Genomic DNA, 15221 nt, shown 5'->3' on the forward strand with positions numbered 1-15221 from the left:
CACTCACTCACTCACTCACTCACTCACTCACTCACTCACTCACTCACAACTTGCCTTTCTTATCTGTCTCAAAAAGTTAGATACTGGTGAAGATAGGCAATAAATATAAATATGAATTTTTTTCACTTTTTTTTTTCTCCTTTGCAGTCCTGCTGTTTCTCATTTGAGTTGATGTTTCAGCTAGATTGAAGATCTTGCAAAAGCAGAGATTTCTCAATAACTGTGAAAGTTCTGAAGTTGCTCTTCTTAGTTGGATTTTTTAGGCAAACTTAATGATAAAACAGGTTACAAAAAAGTTTTAGAGATAGTAGGAACTGCCGATGCTGGAGAATCTGACATAACAAGGTATAGAGCTGGATGAACACAGCAGGCCAAGCAGCATCAGAGGAGCAGGAAAACTGACGTTTCTGGTCGAGACCCTTCAGACATGGGCGAGGGGAAGGCGATTCTGAAATAAATAGGGAGAGAGGGGGAGGCGGATAGAAGATGGATAAAGGAGAAGATAGGTGGAGAGGAGACAGACAGGTCAAAGAGGCGGGGTTGGAGCCAGTAAAGGTGAATGTAGGTGGGGAGTTAGGGAGGGGATAGGTCGGTCCAGGGAGGACGGACAGGTCAAGGGGGCGGGATGAGGTTAGTGGGGGGGAGAGGGGGGTGGGGCTTGAAGTGTGAGGCATGGTTAGGGAGGCGGGGACGAGCTGGGCTGTTTTTGGGATGTGGTCAAGGGAAGAGAGATCTTGAAACTTGTGAAGTCCACATTGATACCCTTGGGCTGCAGGGTACCCAAGCAAAATATGCGAGGGTAAGGCTGCAGCTTTCTGTTGGGATCATTGTGGCAATGCAGGAGGCCCAGGATGGACATGTCGTCCAAGGAGTGGGAGGGGGAGTTGAAATGGTTCGCGACTGGGAGGTGTAGTTGTTTGTTGTGAACCGAGCGTAGGTGTTCCGCAAAGTGGTCCCCAAGCCTCCGCTTGGTTTCCCCGATGTAGAGGAGGCCATAATGGGAACAGCGGATACAGTATACCACATTAGCAGATGTGCAGGTGAACATCTGTTTGATGTGGAAGGTCTTCTTGGGGCCTGGGATGGGGGTGAGGGGGGAGGTGTAGGGGCAGGTGTAGCACTTGCTGCGGTTGCAGGGAAAAGTGCTGGGGGTGGTGGGGCTGATGGGGAGTATGGTGCGGACAAGGGAGTCACGGAGAGAGTGGTTCCTCCGGAAAGCAGATAAGGGTGGGGAGGGAAAAATGTCTGTCTCCTCTCCACCTATCTTGTCCTTTTATCTTTCTCCTATCCACCTCCCCCTCCCCCTCTCTCCCTATTTATTTCAGAATCCCCTTCCCCTCCCCCATTTCTGAAGAATGGTCTCGACCCGAAACGTTAGCTTTCCTGCTCCTCTGATGCTGCTTCGCCTGCTGTGTTCATCCAGCTCTACACCTTACAAAAAAGTCTCTATTTTTTCCTGTTCAAGATATCGCAGTTAGATTCTTTTGGCTTCCTAGTTTGATTTGTTGAACTCTCGTTCTTTAGAATGCTGGTTTGAATTCTGTTAATATCTCTTTTTCAGCAGGAAGCAAAGATAGCTGCCATATCGTGTGACATCATCAAGTGTTAAGTCACTGTCCAAATAGTGTTGTGGTAATCTAACAAAGAATCTTACACTGGCTCCCGCTTTTTGCGCCCCATGCCCACCCACCTGTGCCCACTTAAGGTTTCAATTAACCAGAGAGGGAACTGGGAACTCTTCCTGCCCTGCTCCCATGCCTTCTCCCTCGGTCCTACTCCTCGCTCTCGCTCTCGCTCTCACTCTCCTGCTCCCTCTCACTCTCCCTCTCGCTCTCCCTCCCCCTGCTTCCTCTCCTGTGCCTACCCTCGTCCCCTGTCTGTCCCCCGTGTCTCTTGTCTTCTGTCCCTGCGCCCGCTCTCTTCCCCTCTGTTCCCCCCCTCTCTCTCACTCCCTCCCTCCCCTCTCCCCTGAATTTTGGATGACCTTTAGTCAATGATGTGTAAAAATGAAGGAGACCTGCCTGTAATACATTGGTATGTTCAAGATCAAATTTAGACCAAAGTGTAAGGTCTTAACAGATCAGCATAGATAGCAGTGAGGTTGGGTGAAGTGAGAGAAACAAATACACTGTCTTAACAATATGTTTATGTTGTAAGATAATGTAGTGGAGGTATATCTTGGGGTGGAAGTAGAAAGTGAGAGAGAGGCGTTGGGGTTGAATATGACAAAATTGAGTAATTTTGTGCAACCTGAGTTGCTGGGGAGATGGAATGAAGGAATAGGAATTACTGTAGCGATAACCAAAGACAATGACTTCAATCTTAATAATATCAAATTAGAGAACTTTCTGTTCAACCAGTGTTACATATTAGACAGGAAGCCTGATAATTTCATGTCATTGAAGAAGTTGAAAGAGACCATGGTGAGAGAGAGCTGAGTGCACCATTGTACATGTTAAAAAGTAGCTGTTTTCAAATGTCACCGGAGCAGCATGCAGAGGAGAAATGAAAGAGGTTGGGGCGGGCAAGGATAGATGTTTGGGGACAATACAGATAATGCTAGCAGGAATAGGAAGTGAAGCTATTCAAGTGATTCTCCACCAGTAATTAGATGAGAAAGAAACTAGGCGAGTGCAGTCCCTCCAGCTTGGCAATTATGGATGGGCACAAGACTATCCAGTAGAAAAGATTGCAAGTGGAGGAGGACAAAGTGCTTATCACTGGTCTTCAAATAAAGAAAACAATTAATTGGATGGAGCAAAAATTGATGCACCAGCAGACTGCTGCATTGACTGTTGCTAAGGATACCCCCCCCACTAGCTTGAAGGTTAAGCTAGTGGTTATGCACACAGGAACATCACAAATATAATCCCATGGTCTTCCCAACAGCACCAAACTTTGTTCCTCCCCACGCAATCCTTCAGCCAATGTCTACCATAACCCATTGTCTGATTGATAAGACACATGTTTAAGCCCATTTACCAACAGGGTGGTATGATGGTTCACTGGTTAGCATTGCTGCCTCACTGCACCAGGGACCAGCTTCAATTCCGCCCTTGGGCGACTGCATGGAGTTTGCACATTCTCTCTGTGTCTGCGTGGGTATCCTCCAGGCGCTCTGCTTTCCTCTCACAGTCTAAAGATGTACAGTCTAGGTTGATTAGCCATGGGCATGGGCTGGGGACGTGGTCTGGGTGGGCTGTTCTTTGGAGGGTCAGTGTGGACTTCCATATGTAGGGATTCTATTGTTCTATGAAAATACAAGTGAAAGCATGAAATTCTGTATCGGATATCATGAGCAGGAAGTGAAAGTGGTGCCAACCGGTAAATTTTGAACCACTTGCGTGTGTTCTCTTGATCAATTACAGTAGCTTGCTTTTGCACTTCCTACTATTTTGTATGTGGTGAACACAGAACGTGTTCAACAGAAGTAGAGACCAGGAGCTCAGATTCCTGCCAGACTGCTGAGGTGTTTTTAACCTTTGTGCTCTTGGTTCAGAGACTGCTGTATTCCCTGTAAATGCTGCATCTGCACCTGTACAGGGGCAAAATTCTACATTAGGAGAAGAGGCAGTTTGTTGGGTATTGGCTCTGGTACGGTTATGGAGAAAAGGGTGAAAATTGTTATTGTTGCAAATAGAGTGCCCAGTTTTATGTTCCCCATCACCATTATTGCTGTCTTGAATCATACCACATTTCTGTTGCCATGCTGCTGCTGTTTGGTGTGCTGAAGATCCCTGACATGGTATGGTATCAGCTGTTTTGTTTAAGGTAATAGATCTGTAGCGCCTAAATTCTGCACAGTTGTGCAAAGGGGATGGATAGATTTGCATGAGAGACTTGTTTGGCTTACCAGGAAGACTTTCTGACATCAATCCACCAGTGACCAAGCCTCAATCGTTTACAGTAGTGGAAAGGCTAAAGGTGAAGTGTGGGGGAGCAGATCTGCTGCTACCTTTCAAAGTTTCTGATGCTCCTTTTGCATTCTAGTTCTCAACAGTGACACTGAATGTTCATCCCTGCCTAACTGAGTGAACTTTGAAAATAATTGTAGTGTCAAGTGTATGTTCTATGTATAGAACTTTGTGTTCTTGAGCTTACCTGTGAAATGTGATTTACCAGAGGGAAAAATAATAACATTGAATTGATTCTTCCAAAGTAAGTACTTTAGTGAGTGCTTGTGTGTCCTGTAATTGTGCATTCTCTTCGAATTAGCCTTGTACATGACCAATGACAATTGTTCTGCTGCATTAAGAGATAACCAAAGTGTAGAGCTGGATGAACACAGCAGGGCTAGCAGCATCAGAGGAGCAGGAAAGCTGATGTTTTGGGCCTAGACCCTTCTTCAGAAATGCTGCTGCATTGTTTTCTGCAGTTGAAAGCCAAATTATTTGTGTTAGCCTATTCTGGGTTCTCTGTCTTGCACTTCGCACACTGTGCTATAAGGAACAAAGAAACAGGCCTGTGCATAACATGTTCTGTATTCATCCCATGGGTGCAGTTATATGGTAAGGGTTAATAAGACTTAGGCATTGAATTGGGTAGAGTGACAATGGTGGTTGAATAAATTGGGAAGATTTGAAGGTAGAAAGTGAACCTTGGGGTCTGTTGAAATTTGGGTCATGTTAAGGAATACACTTGGCAAGACAAAGTGTTAGGATTGGAGCTGAGGTAGGCTTAATTCACGGGATATAGACAGAACAGCAAACTTACACACTTTTCTTGAGCTAATGAAATCATTCAGTTGCTTCCTGAACTTTTAACAAGACTAGGGCACAATACTCTCGTTTGCTCAGCACTATCTCCAGCCATTCTGCTTTGATGAGAGCTGCTTCAGAGTTGGGGAAAAGTATGTCCCTCTTGCAGCTGACCACAGCCAAAAGTAATTCCGCATCATGTAAATTTAGCAACTGCCCTTGCTTTTTGCGTCTGTTATTCGTGCAGTCTTACAGGAACTGGCTCCTGTAGATTCGGTTTCTACATTTGTTCCTTTTTTAAATAGGAGTTGCTTGCAACACCTGTAAAGGTGATGTCTGTTCTTAGCTAAGTAGTGGAAAAACCCAGAAATCAAAATGTATCGCCTCAGTTAAGTTAAATCAAAGAACATGACCTGTAAGTGAAACCTACCAATGCCATCACCCAGCCCCACACCTTAAAAGTTGCCACTTTTCTTGGAAAATGTCTGTGGTTATAACTGGTCTTTTTTTTTTCCCCATACTGTTTTTCCATTGTAAGATGTGCAGCATGTTGCTTAGTTCAATATTTCATTATCTTGAAATGTCACTTTCAGCCCTCGGTTCCATTGGTGATCTTGAACTCCAAGAGTGATAAGTTAATTTAAATTATGGTTTCGCAGCATGTGTATTTTGTGTTGGAAGGGAAATTTCACGAAAAATTAATTTATAACTATAGTGTAAAAACCAAGGTTTGGAGAAACTCAGGTCTGGTAGCATCTGTGGAGAGAGAAATGGAGTTAACATTTCAAGTCCAGTATTATTGTTCTTAAGACAAATACTGGAATTGAAACTTTAACTCTGATTCTCTCTCCATGAATGCTGTCAGACCTGACTTTTACAGCACTTTTTTTACTTAGGATCTCCAGCATCTGTGGTATTTGGCTTTTGTTATAACTCATTTACATGTGAAACACCATTGTCAGCACTTTTGCTGAGATGATGGAGATTTTACAGAGTGCATCATGTCACTTTTGTCTTTGGAAAGTTAACAAACTGGTGGCAAGCCTTTTCTAGCATCAAGGACCTGGAGCGGAAGCTCTGATCTTGTAGCCATCGTGGCAACATGGGGGTTACAGGGAGATCAGAGCTGGGAGATAAATATTCAGGGGTGTGTGACTTTTCAAAATGACTGGAAGGAAAGGTTGGTGAGGTAGCATTGTTAGTATGGGATGGGATAAGTGTGATAGCAAGAAATTACCTTGGGTTAGAAGTTATGGAATCCATATTGGTGGAAATAATAACCAAGGGAAGAAAACACTGGTAAGAGTAGTCTATAGGTACCCCTATAGTAGCTGCACAGTAGGAATGGCAATAAAGTGTGAAGTAATGAGGGCATTTTTTTTAAAAAGGGAGTAGGTGACTTTATTCATCTTTGTAGATTGGCAGAGGTAATATGAGGGAAAATTTATAATGTATTTCGTATAATGTTTTTGAACAATATTTTGTGGATCCAATCAGTTGTGGATCTGGTGGTGTGTAATGAGTCAGGTTTAATGAATGATCTGAGTAAAATATCCCCTAGGAACAATGGCCATAACGTGGTAGAATTTAGCATTCAGTTTGAGAGAGAGGAGCTTTGGTCGGAAACAACTCTGCTGAGCCTAAATAAAGTAAGTACAAAGGAATGTGGTCAGAGCTCGCTGGAGTGGATTAGGGAGGGAGTTTGGCAGCAAAAGCATTGAGGAACACATGGCATACATTTAACAAAGTAGTTTACAGTGCTATATCCTGGTGAGAATGATGGATTCTAAGAAGGGGATAAGCCAGCCATGGTTGACCAGGGAAGTTCAGGCTGGCATCAGATTGAATATATTTACTTTCAATGTGGCAAAGATTAATCATTAGAAGGATTGAGAAAACTTCTAAAGTCAACAGAAGTTATTTTTTAAAAAAATTAATCAACAGGATGAAGAGCAACTTTGAGGGTAAACTTGAAAGTAATATCAAGAGCTTATTTAACTTAAAAAAAAAAGGAAAAGAGAGGCCCTTACAGAATTAGGATAGGGAGAAAGTAATGGGAACTGGGAAATAGCAGAGGAGTTGAATAAATACTTTGCGTTAGACTTTACAGTAAAATACACTAATAGCAAAAGTAATACTAAATTAAGGGGCAAAGGTAAGGGTGTAAATAAATCCAGTAACTCATTACAGAAAAAATACCAGGAAAACTGATGAGATTAAAAGCTGATAAGCCCTCAGACCTGATGGATTGCATCTGAAGTTATTAAAGGAACTAGTTACGAAGATAGTAGCTGCACAGGTAGTAATATTCCAAGAATCCTTAGATTCTGGAAAAGTCTTGGAAGATTGCAAAACTGCAGTGTAACATGCTTACTCAAAAAGAGTAGTGAAAACAGTGATAACTATAGGCAAGTTAGCTTAACGTCTGCTCTAGGGAAAATGTTAGCCTATTATAAAGGATATAATTGTGGAGCATTTAGAAATATATAAGATGACCAAGCACAATCCGTATCACTTCATGAAGGGGAAATCACCCCTGACAAATTTATCATAATTCTTTTATCGAGATAATGATAGAGGGATGTAATTGCACACTTCCAAAGCATGTGAGACCTCAGCACAGGCCTCCTGACTCAAAGGTAGGAACACTGTGGCTGCACCACAAAAGAGCAACTTCCTCTTGGTAATGTTCTATGCCCAACTATCTTCGGCTGCTTCATCAATGACCTTCCTCAGTACAGTTAGTTCATCCTCGAGCAGGTTAGTTAGAAAATATCTTCAGTTATTTTAGACAACCTGTTCAGACGTGCTATGACATACTCTTGTAGCGGGTGGGGCTTGAATCCAGACCTCCTTGGCCAAAGGTAGGGACACTAGCACTGAGCCACAGGAGCCCTCCTTCCTCACTGTCTTCTTGGCTCAGTTAGTCATAGCATTGCCCATGAAACATAAGTTGTGGGATCAAGTGCAAAATAGAGTACAATATTTCTTAAAGTATTGGGCAGAATTGAAATTGTCAGAAGTGTAAGATTGTGAAAGACGGTTGGGAGTACCAGATTTTATTTGAAGATCAACTTCCCCTGAAACACTGAAGCACCCTTGTGAAATGATAGAAGTGTGATGGTTTTCCCTATCCGTTTTGAGGTGTACTTATGTAGTATACTTTTTGCTACAATTCTGTTACATTTGTTTGAATATATTGTTATCTATAGTTTTCAGAAGTGTTGGTGTTAACTTAGAATATTATTTGTTTTCTGTGAAGTAAATATATTAATATCATATGTATTATTTCATATAACAATGAATTTGCAAGACATGCATAATGAGAATTAGTATTAACTGCTTAAATTGTTTTGCTTGAATTGTTCTAGCACCATGTAGTAAAGCCATAAAAGATAAGTGAGCATACACTCTCTCCATTTTCAGGTCATCCAGTTTGCACTAAGGGACTATATCCAGTACTGGTATTATACTCTAAGTGATGATGAGTCTTTTTTACTCGAAGTCAGAAAAACTATACAAAATGCACTCGTTCAGTTTGCCACAAGGTAAATTGGATTTATTTGAAACTATTCTGTAGTAGAAAGGCGTATGATTTGATTATTGTCACATGTAGCAAGTTACAGTGAAAAGTATTGTTTTGCTTTGCAGAGTATTGTACAGTAGCAGACAGGTGAATTTTCAGTATTGAAGCATAGTAAATAGGCCATAAACAGCATGTTCAGGGCTAAATTCCAGTACTAAGTTCAGGTTCCTTCTATTAAGAAATATTGGTCCTTTTCTTGTGGTCACTTTATATAAAAAAAAGCTTTCTCAAGAATCATTACAAAATATCAGGTGGCCATTTATCCCCATCAGATCCATACACTCTGTGTAGGGCAATCCAGTTAATCCTATTCCCCCTCTCTATCGGTGGATCCTGCAAATTTATTTTCTCTAAATGCCCACTTAATTTGCTTTTGTAATCCTTGATTATCTCTGCTTCCATCATAACAAGTGAATATTTAGTTATTTGGTAGCACAGAATTTGAATTGATGATACAGGGCACATTTTGTCAATGTTTTTAATCTTGCATTCATCAAGACAAATTCACAAGAACACCAATTTAGACTAACAATTATACTGTATGAGAAGATGGTGCTAATTGCTTGACAGGTAGACTGCTCAGTTGGCGATTTGCCATGGAAAATGTACAAGTTATTGACAATTGGTATTTAACACCCAGGCTTTGCTTAAATTTTAAACCAGGCAGACTGACTGATTTGTATAGATTAAGGTATTGCTGTCAAATGACTAGCGAACAGCTTTCTCATATTTTGTTGAGTTGATGCAAGTGCATTGCATGTCTATGTCTTTTCTGTCTGCAAAGGACCAGACCCTGTGTATAAATATAAGAAACTTCTATGACAATTGGTCCTAAATTGGCTGTTGGCATCACTCTTCACACACAACAAATTATACAGCACATCTTGTCAATTTGTGAATTATCATCTGATGTTGGATATTGTTGAGTTTTACAAGCTTGGGCTAGTTGGGCATGATCGATAACTTGTTTGTTCCAAACAGGCCATAGATTCATAAAATCCCAACAGTGTGCAAAGAGGCCATTGGATCCATTGAGTCTGCATAGACCCTCTATAGAGCATCCCACCCAGATCCAGCCCCTAGCCCTGCATTTACTATGTTTAATCCACTTAGCCTGCATCTGTACTATTTGAACATATGATCTTACAAATTAGGGAGTAAGAGTAAGAACATTTGATGTAGGAGCATTTGCTTTAACCACTCCCTGTAGGAGCAACATTTACTCTTTTTTTATGTAAAGTTTCTTTTGAGGTACCTGTTAGATATTCTGGTAACTACCTTATGAACAGTTCCTTTTTTTTTTAAACTGTCCTGCATACAAATCAACTTGCAAGCGGACTTCAGAATGGAACCTTCGCAACCCAGGGGCTGTCTTTATATTCATAGCCTCTAGCTATTCTGTTCCCACTGTGGGCACCATTCTTCCTATATCTACTTTATCAAAACCCCTTGGTCACCTATCAGCCTTTTTGGTCCTCCCAAGAGTTGAGCTAGCCTTCAATCCTTTCTTAAAATGTATACCCGTGCATTTCTGGTAGAATTTCTCTGCACCTTTTGATATTTTTAATTCTTTGGTAATATAGCAACTAGAATTTCTTGCAGTCCTTTTTACATCTGCCTGAACGAGATTCAGCATATCTTCCCTATTTTCCAAAACTCTTTGAAATTAAAACTGGTGTACTGTGGTTGCTTTGTTAACCTGTGGCCCATTTTTTTTATTGATTTGATATATGTGTACTCTGAGATTCTTGTCCCTTTACCAAGACTTGCACAACATGTGGCCACCTCCTTTTTCTACTAAAATATATCTTCTTTCTTGATTGAACTTCGTTTACCAATTACCCATTATGCAACCTTGTTAGTTCCCTCCTGTAATTTGTTGCAGTCTTCAGGGCTGACCAATCCCCAAACGTAGCAATTATATTTTGATTCCAAAATCAAAATTGTTAATGACCCTGAAAGCTTAGAAACTAGGCCAAGGAGTAGACCATCTAGTCCTTTGGATCTGCTCAGCCATTCAATATGATCATAGCTGATCCAATAGCTCAACATCATCTTCTCAGTTTCTTTCCATACTCCTTGATGCCTTCAATATCTCAAATGTTTGCCTACACACTCAGTTCATCTCAATTGCCCTGAAACCTCCTTGCATTTTCCTCACAACTCTCAATCCCACCTCATTTTGTGTTGTCAGCAAACTTGGGAATAGTGCATTTAGTTTCCTCATCTAATTCATTTCATTTATATCTGTATAATTCATGAATGGCTGGGCCCAAGCAGTGTCCCCTGTGATAAACCACTCGTCACCTTCTGCAATCTGAAGAAAGACTTATTTATTCCCATTCTTTATTTCTTGCCTGTCAACCAATTCTCAACCCTTGTGTAAAATCATTTCTTTCAGCAACTTAGATTAATTTTTTGTGGACCCGGTGACTTATCAGCTTTTATGAATGATACTTTTATTAACCTTCCCTGTTACTATGCTATCCACTAATTTTATTTTCCATTTTCAATTTAACTTTTGCATTATCTGCTTACATTATGAGGACAAATACAAAGTACACATTTGATACATTTGGCACACCCCCTTCCACTTTGGTTCTGAGCCTTCACTGAGTCCCTTAGTGTTACTAAATTTGCTTCCGCCAACCTTTTTGGATAGTGCTTATCAGATTAAAACAAATTTTAGCAGATAACTACTTTTCCTCACCTCTTCTCTGGTTCTTTAATTTGCTAATAATGTTTAAATCAGCATCTTCTGGTTACCAAATCAGCCACTAGAGATAATAAATTATTTCTTAATTTGCCAAAATTCGACACAGCTGTAAGCAACTTCATCAGAACAATTAGTTAGAACATAGAACAGTACAGCACAGGAGCGGGCCCTTCAACACACAATGTTACGCTGAATATTATGCCAAATTAAACTAATCCCTTCTGCCTGCCCTTGGTCCATATCCCTTCATTCCTTGCATATTCATGTGCTTACTTAAAAAGTCCCTTCAACGCTCCTATTATATCTGCCTCTACCACCACCCCAGCAGTGCATTCCAGACTCCTACCACTCTGTGTTTAAATAAAAACTTGCCCCTCACATCTCCTTTGAACTTTCCCCCTCTCACCTTAAATGCATGCCCCCTGTATTAGACATTTTCCCCCCCACCAGGGTTGAAAAGGGTTGCCAGTCAGAATTTATCTGTGCATCTCATAATTTTACGGACTTCTATCAAGTCTCCGCTCCAGAGAAAACAACCCGAGTTTTTTCTTGCCCCTCCTTGTAGCTCATAGCCTCTATTCCAGGCAGCATCCTGGTAAACCTCTTCAGCAACTCTCCAAAGTTCTACATCCTTCCTATAATGTGGCGACCAGAAGTGAACACAATTCTCCTGAAGTGTGGCCTAAACAAAGTCTTAAAGCTGCAGCATGACACCCTGACACTTGTATTCACTTCCCTGACCAAAAGGCAAGCATGCCATTTGTCGTCTTTACCACCTGGTGTGACCACTTTCAGGGAGCTATGGACTTGAACCGCAAGATTCCTCTGTACATCAATGCTGTTTAGGGTCCTGCCATTAAGTATATACTTTTCCTTAACATTTCATCTCCCAAAGTGCAGCACCTCATGCTTACCCAGATTAAACTTCATCTGCCATTTCTCTGCCCATAACAGCAACTGATCTATATCCCACTGTACCCTTTTACAATCCTCTACACTATCCACAACATTACCCATCTTTGTATCATCTGCAAACTTAGTAACCCACCCATCTACATTTTCATCCAAGTCATTTATATATATCAGAAACAGCAGAGGTCCTGGTATGGATCCCTGCAGAACACAACTAGTCATGGACCTCCAGCCAGAAGGACACCTTTCACCACTGTCCTCTGCCTTCTGTGAGCAAGCCAATTCTGAATCCACAGGGCCAAGTCACCATGGATCCCAGGCATCTTAATCTTTTGGATGAAGGACCTTGTCGAAAGCCCTACTAAAATCCATGCAGATAATATCCACTGCTCTGCGCTCATCAATCACCTTTGTCACCTCCTCAAAAATTCAGTCAAATTAATAACACATAACCTGCCTTGCAGTAATTAGGGACAATGTGTATAAATCCTAATCCAAAGAATTCTCTCCAATAGCTTCCCAGCCACTGATGTGAGACTCACTGGTCTGTAGTTTCCTGGATTATCCCTATTTCCCTTTTTAAACAGGAACAATTTTAGCTGCTCGCCAGTCCTCTGGGACCTCTCCAGTGGCTAACGAGAATTTAAAAATCTTGGTCAAGGCCCCAGCAATCTCTTTATTTTCTTGCCTCTATCAATAACCTGGAGTAGATACCTTTTGAGCCCTGGGGACTTATCCACCTTAATGCTCTTCAAGAGACCCAACACCACTTCTTCCTTGATCTCAAAATGCCCTAGCACATCAGTATGTTCCACACAAATCTCACTATCCTCCGTATCCTTCTCCTGGGTGAATACTGATGCAAAGTACTCATTTAGGATCTTGCTCACGTCCTCTGCTTCCAAGCACAAGTTCCCTCCTTTATCCTTGAGTGGTTCTACCCTCTTCCCCAGTTATCCTCGTATTTTTAATGTATGTATAAAATGCCTTGGGATTCTCTTTAACCCTACTTACCAAGGTTATTTCATGGCCCCTTCTTGCTCTCCTAATTACCTGCTTGAAATCTTGCCTGCTTTCTTTATATTCCTCATGGTCCCTGTCCAGTTTTAGCTTCCTAAATCTTATATCTGCCTTTTTTTTTCATTTTTGACGAAATTCACAACCTCCCTCATTGTCTCAGGGTCTCTTGCCTTGCCATCTTTGTCGTTCCTCCTTACTGTGACATGCTGGTTCTGAACTCTGATCAGCAGGTCTTTAGACAACTCCCACGTGTCAAATGTGGAATTGCCCAATAACAGCTCCTCCCAATTAACACTTCCTAGCTCCTGCCTGATGTTTGATGTTTTTTTTTCTCGATTCATTTGTGGGATGTGGGCATCGCTGGCTGGCCAGCATTTCTTGCCCATCCCTAGTTGCCTTCGAGAAAGTGGTGGTGAGCTGCCTTCTTGAACCGCTGCAGTCCTCCTGCCGTAGGTTGACCCACAATGCTGTTAGGGAGGGAATTCCAGGATTTTGACCCAGCAACAGTGAAGGAACAGTGATATATTTACAAATCAGGATGGTGAGTGACTTGGAGGGGAACTTGGAGGTAGTGGTGTTCCCATATGTCTGCTGCCCTTGTCCTTCTAGATGGAAATGGTCATGGGTTTGGAAGGTGCTGCTGAGAATCTTTGGAGAATTTTTGCAGTGCATCTTCTAGATGCTGCTATTGAGCGTTGGTGGTGGAGGGAGTGGAAGCTTGTGGATGAAGTGCCAATCAAGCGGGCTGCTTTGTTCTGGATGTTGCCAAGCTTCTTGAGTGTTGTTGGGGCTGCACTCTTCCAGGCAAGTGGGGAGTATCCCATCACACTCCTGACTTGTGCCTCGTAGATGGTGGACACGCTTTGAGGAGTCAGGAGGTTAGTTACTCGCTAGTATTCCTAGCTTCAGACCTGCTCTTGTAGCCATTGTGTTAATGTGGTGAGTCTAGTTGAGTCTCTGGTCAATGATAATCCCCAGGATGTTGATAGTGGGGGATTCAATGATGGTAACACCATTGAATGTCAAGGGACAACAGTTAGATTGTCTCTTATTGGAGATGGTCATAGCCTGGCATTTGTGTCGTGCGAGTGTCACTTGTCACTTGTCAGCGCAGCCTGGATATTGTCCAGATCTTGTTGCTTTTGATCAATTTGCCTTCCCCCAGTTTAATGCCTTCCTGCAAAGTCTTGACTTATCCTTATTTGTAGCTATCTTAAAACTTAAGGAGTTGTGATCACTGTTTCCAAAATGCTCTCCCATTAAGTCAGTCACCTAGCTAGGCTCATTATCCAATACAAGGTCTGGTATGGCCCTTTCAGTTGGACTTAGCACATACTGTTTCAAGAAACCCTCTTAGATGCACTTAACAAATTCTGCCCCATCTGACCTCTTGCTTTAAGGGAGTCCCAGTCAATATCGGGGAAGTTAAAGTCACCCATTATGACAACTCTGTTGTTATTGCATCTTTCCATAATCTGCCTACATGTTTGTTCCTCAATGTCTCGGTGGCTGTTAGCGTTATACTATAGACCCCTCCATCAGACTGATTGCACCCATCTTATTTTTGAGCTCTACCCATGTTGCCTCAGTGGATGAGCCCTCCATTATGTCCTGTCTGAGTGCAGATGTGACGTTCTCTCTGATTAGTAATGCAACTCCTCCACCTCTTTTACTTTCCTATCTATCTTATCTAAAACAACAAAACCCTGGAACATTGAGCAGCCAATCCTGTCCCCCTCTTAACCAAGTTACAGTAGAGAATTAGTCTGAGGAAAGTTAATACCACGAGAACTGGTAAATACAGGACAAAAACATTTCTAGTTTCATTAAAAAAAAAATCGTTATCACAGTTTTGGAAAATGTTCTGTATCATGTTATGGTTTCCGTTTCATTGTCTGTTGTTACTAATTAACAGGTCAAAGGAGGTAGACTGGCAACCGTACTTTACTACACGGTTGGTAAATGACTTTGCTGCACACCTTCATGTATTTAGGAAAACTCAACAAAGGATAGAAGACTCGAGGCAAAAAAAAGGTATGAAATAGTTATCAAGCCAACTGATTTTTATTTTGAGCTGCATGGGTTTGGTCTTTTCTATTCCTCTGTTATTTTGGTTGTGTGTCTGTTTTTCCTTTTGTGCAGAGATAACCTGGGTGCATGGATATCTGGGCTCAAGCTGTATCTACGTTTCAGCTCCTTTTAGAATAGGACATGTATGATTTGCTTCTGGATTAACAGGGTAATATGTTAGCATAGATGGAGGATTGGTTAACTGATGAGAAGGTTAGCA

General features: G+C 41.7%; 2 protein-coding genes across 2 annotated transcripts in view; one reads left to right on the forward strand and one right to left on the reverse strand.

Moving 5' to 3' along the window:
* LOC109931812 (histone deacetylase 9-like) overlaps positions 1 to 15221 on the reverse strand; it is a 948406-nt gene that overhangs the window by 837932 nt on the left and 95253 nt on the right. The window lies entirely within an intron of this gene.
* LOC109937399 (sorting nexin-13-like) overlaps positions 1 to 15221 on the forward strand; it is a 93971-nt gene that overhangs the window by 53522 nt on the left and 25228 nt on the right. Inside the window, exons 5-6 of the mRNA XM_048617100.1 lie at positions 8124 to 8245; positions 14847 to 14965. Coding sequence (XP_048473057.1) covers positions 8124 to 8245; positions 14847 to 14965 — 241 coding nt within the window. The remainder of the gene's footprint in view (positions 1 to 8123; positions 8246 to 14846; positions 14966 to 15221) is intronic.

The sequence above is a fragment of the Rhincodon typus genome, chromosome 2 (genome assembly GCF_021869965.1).
Source record: "Rhincodon typus isolate 14 chromosome 2, sRhiTyp1.1, whole genome shotgun sequence".
Taxonomy (NCBI): domain Eukaryota; kingdom Metazoa; phylum Chordata; class Chondrichthyes; order Orectolobiformes; family Rhincodontidae; genus Rhincodon; species Rhincodon typus.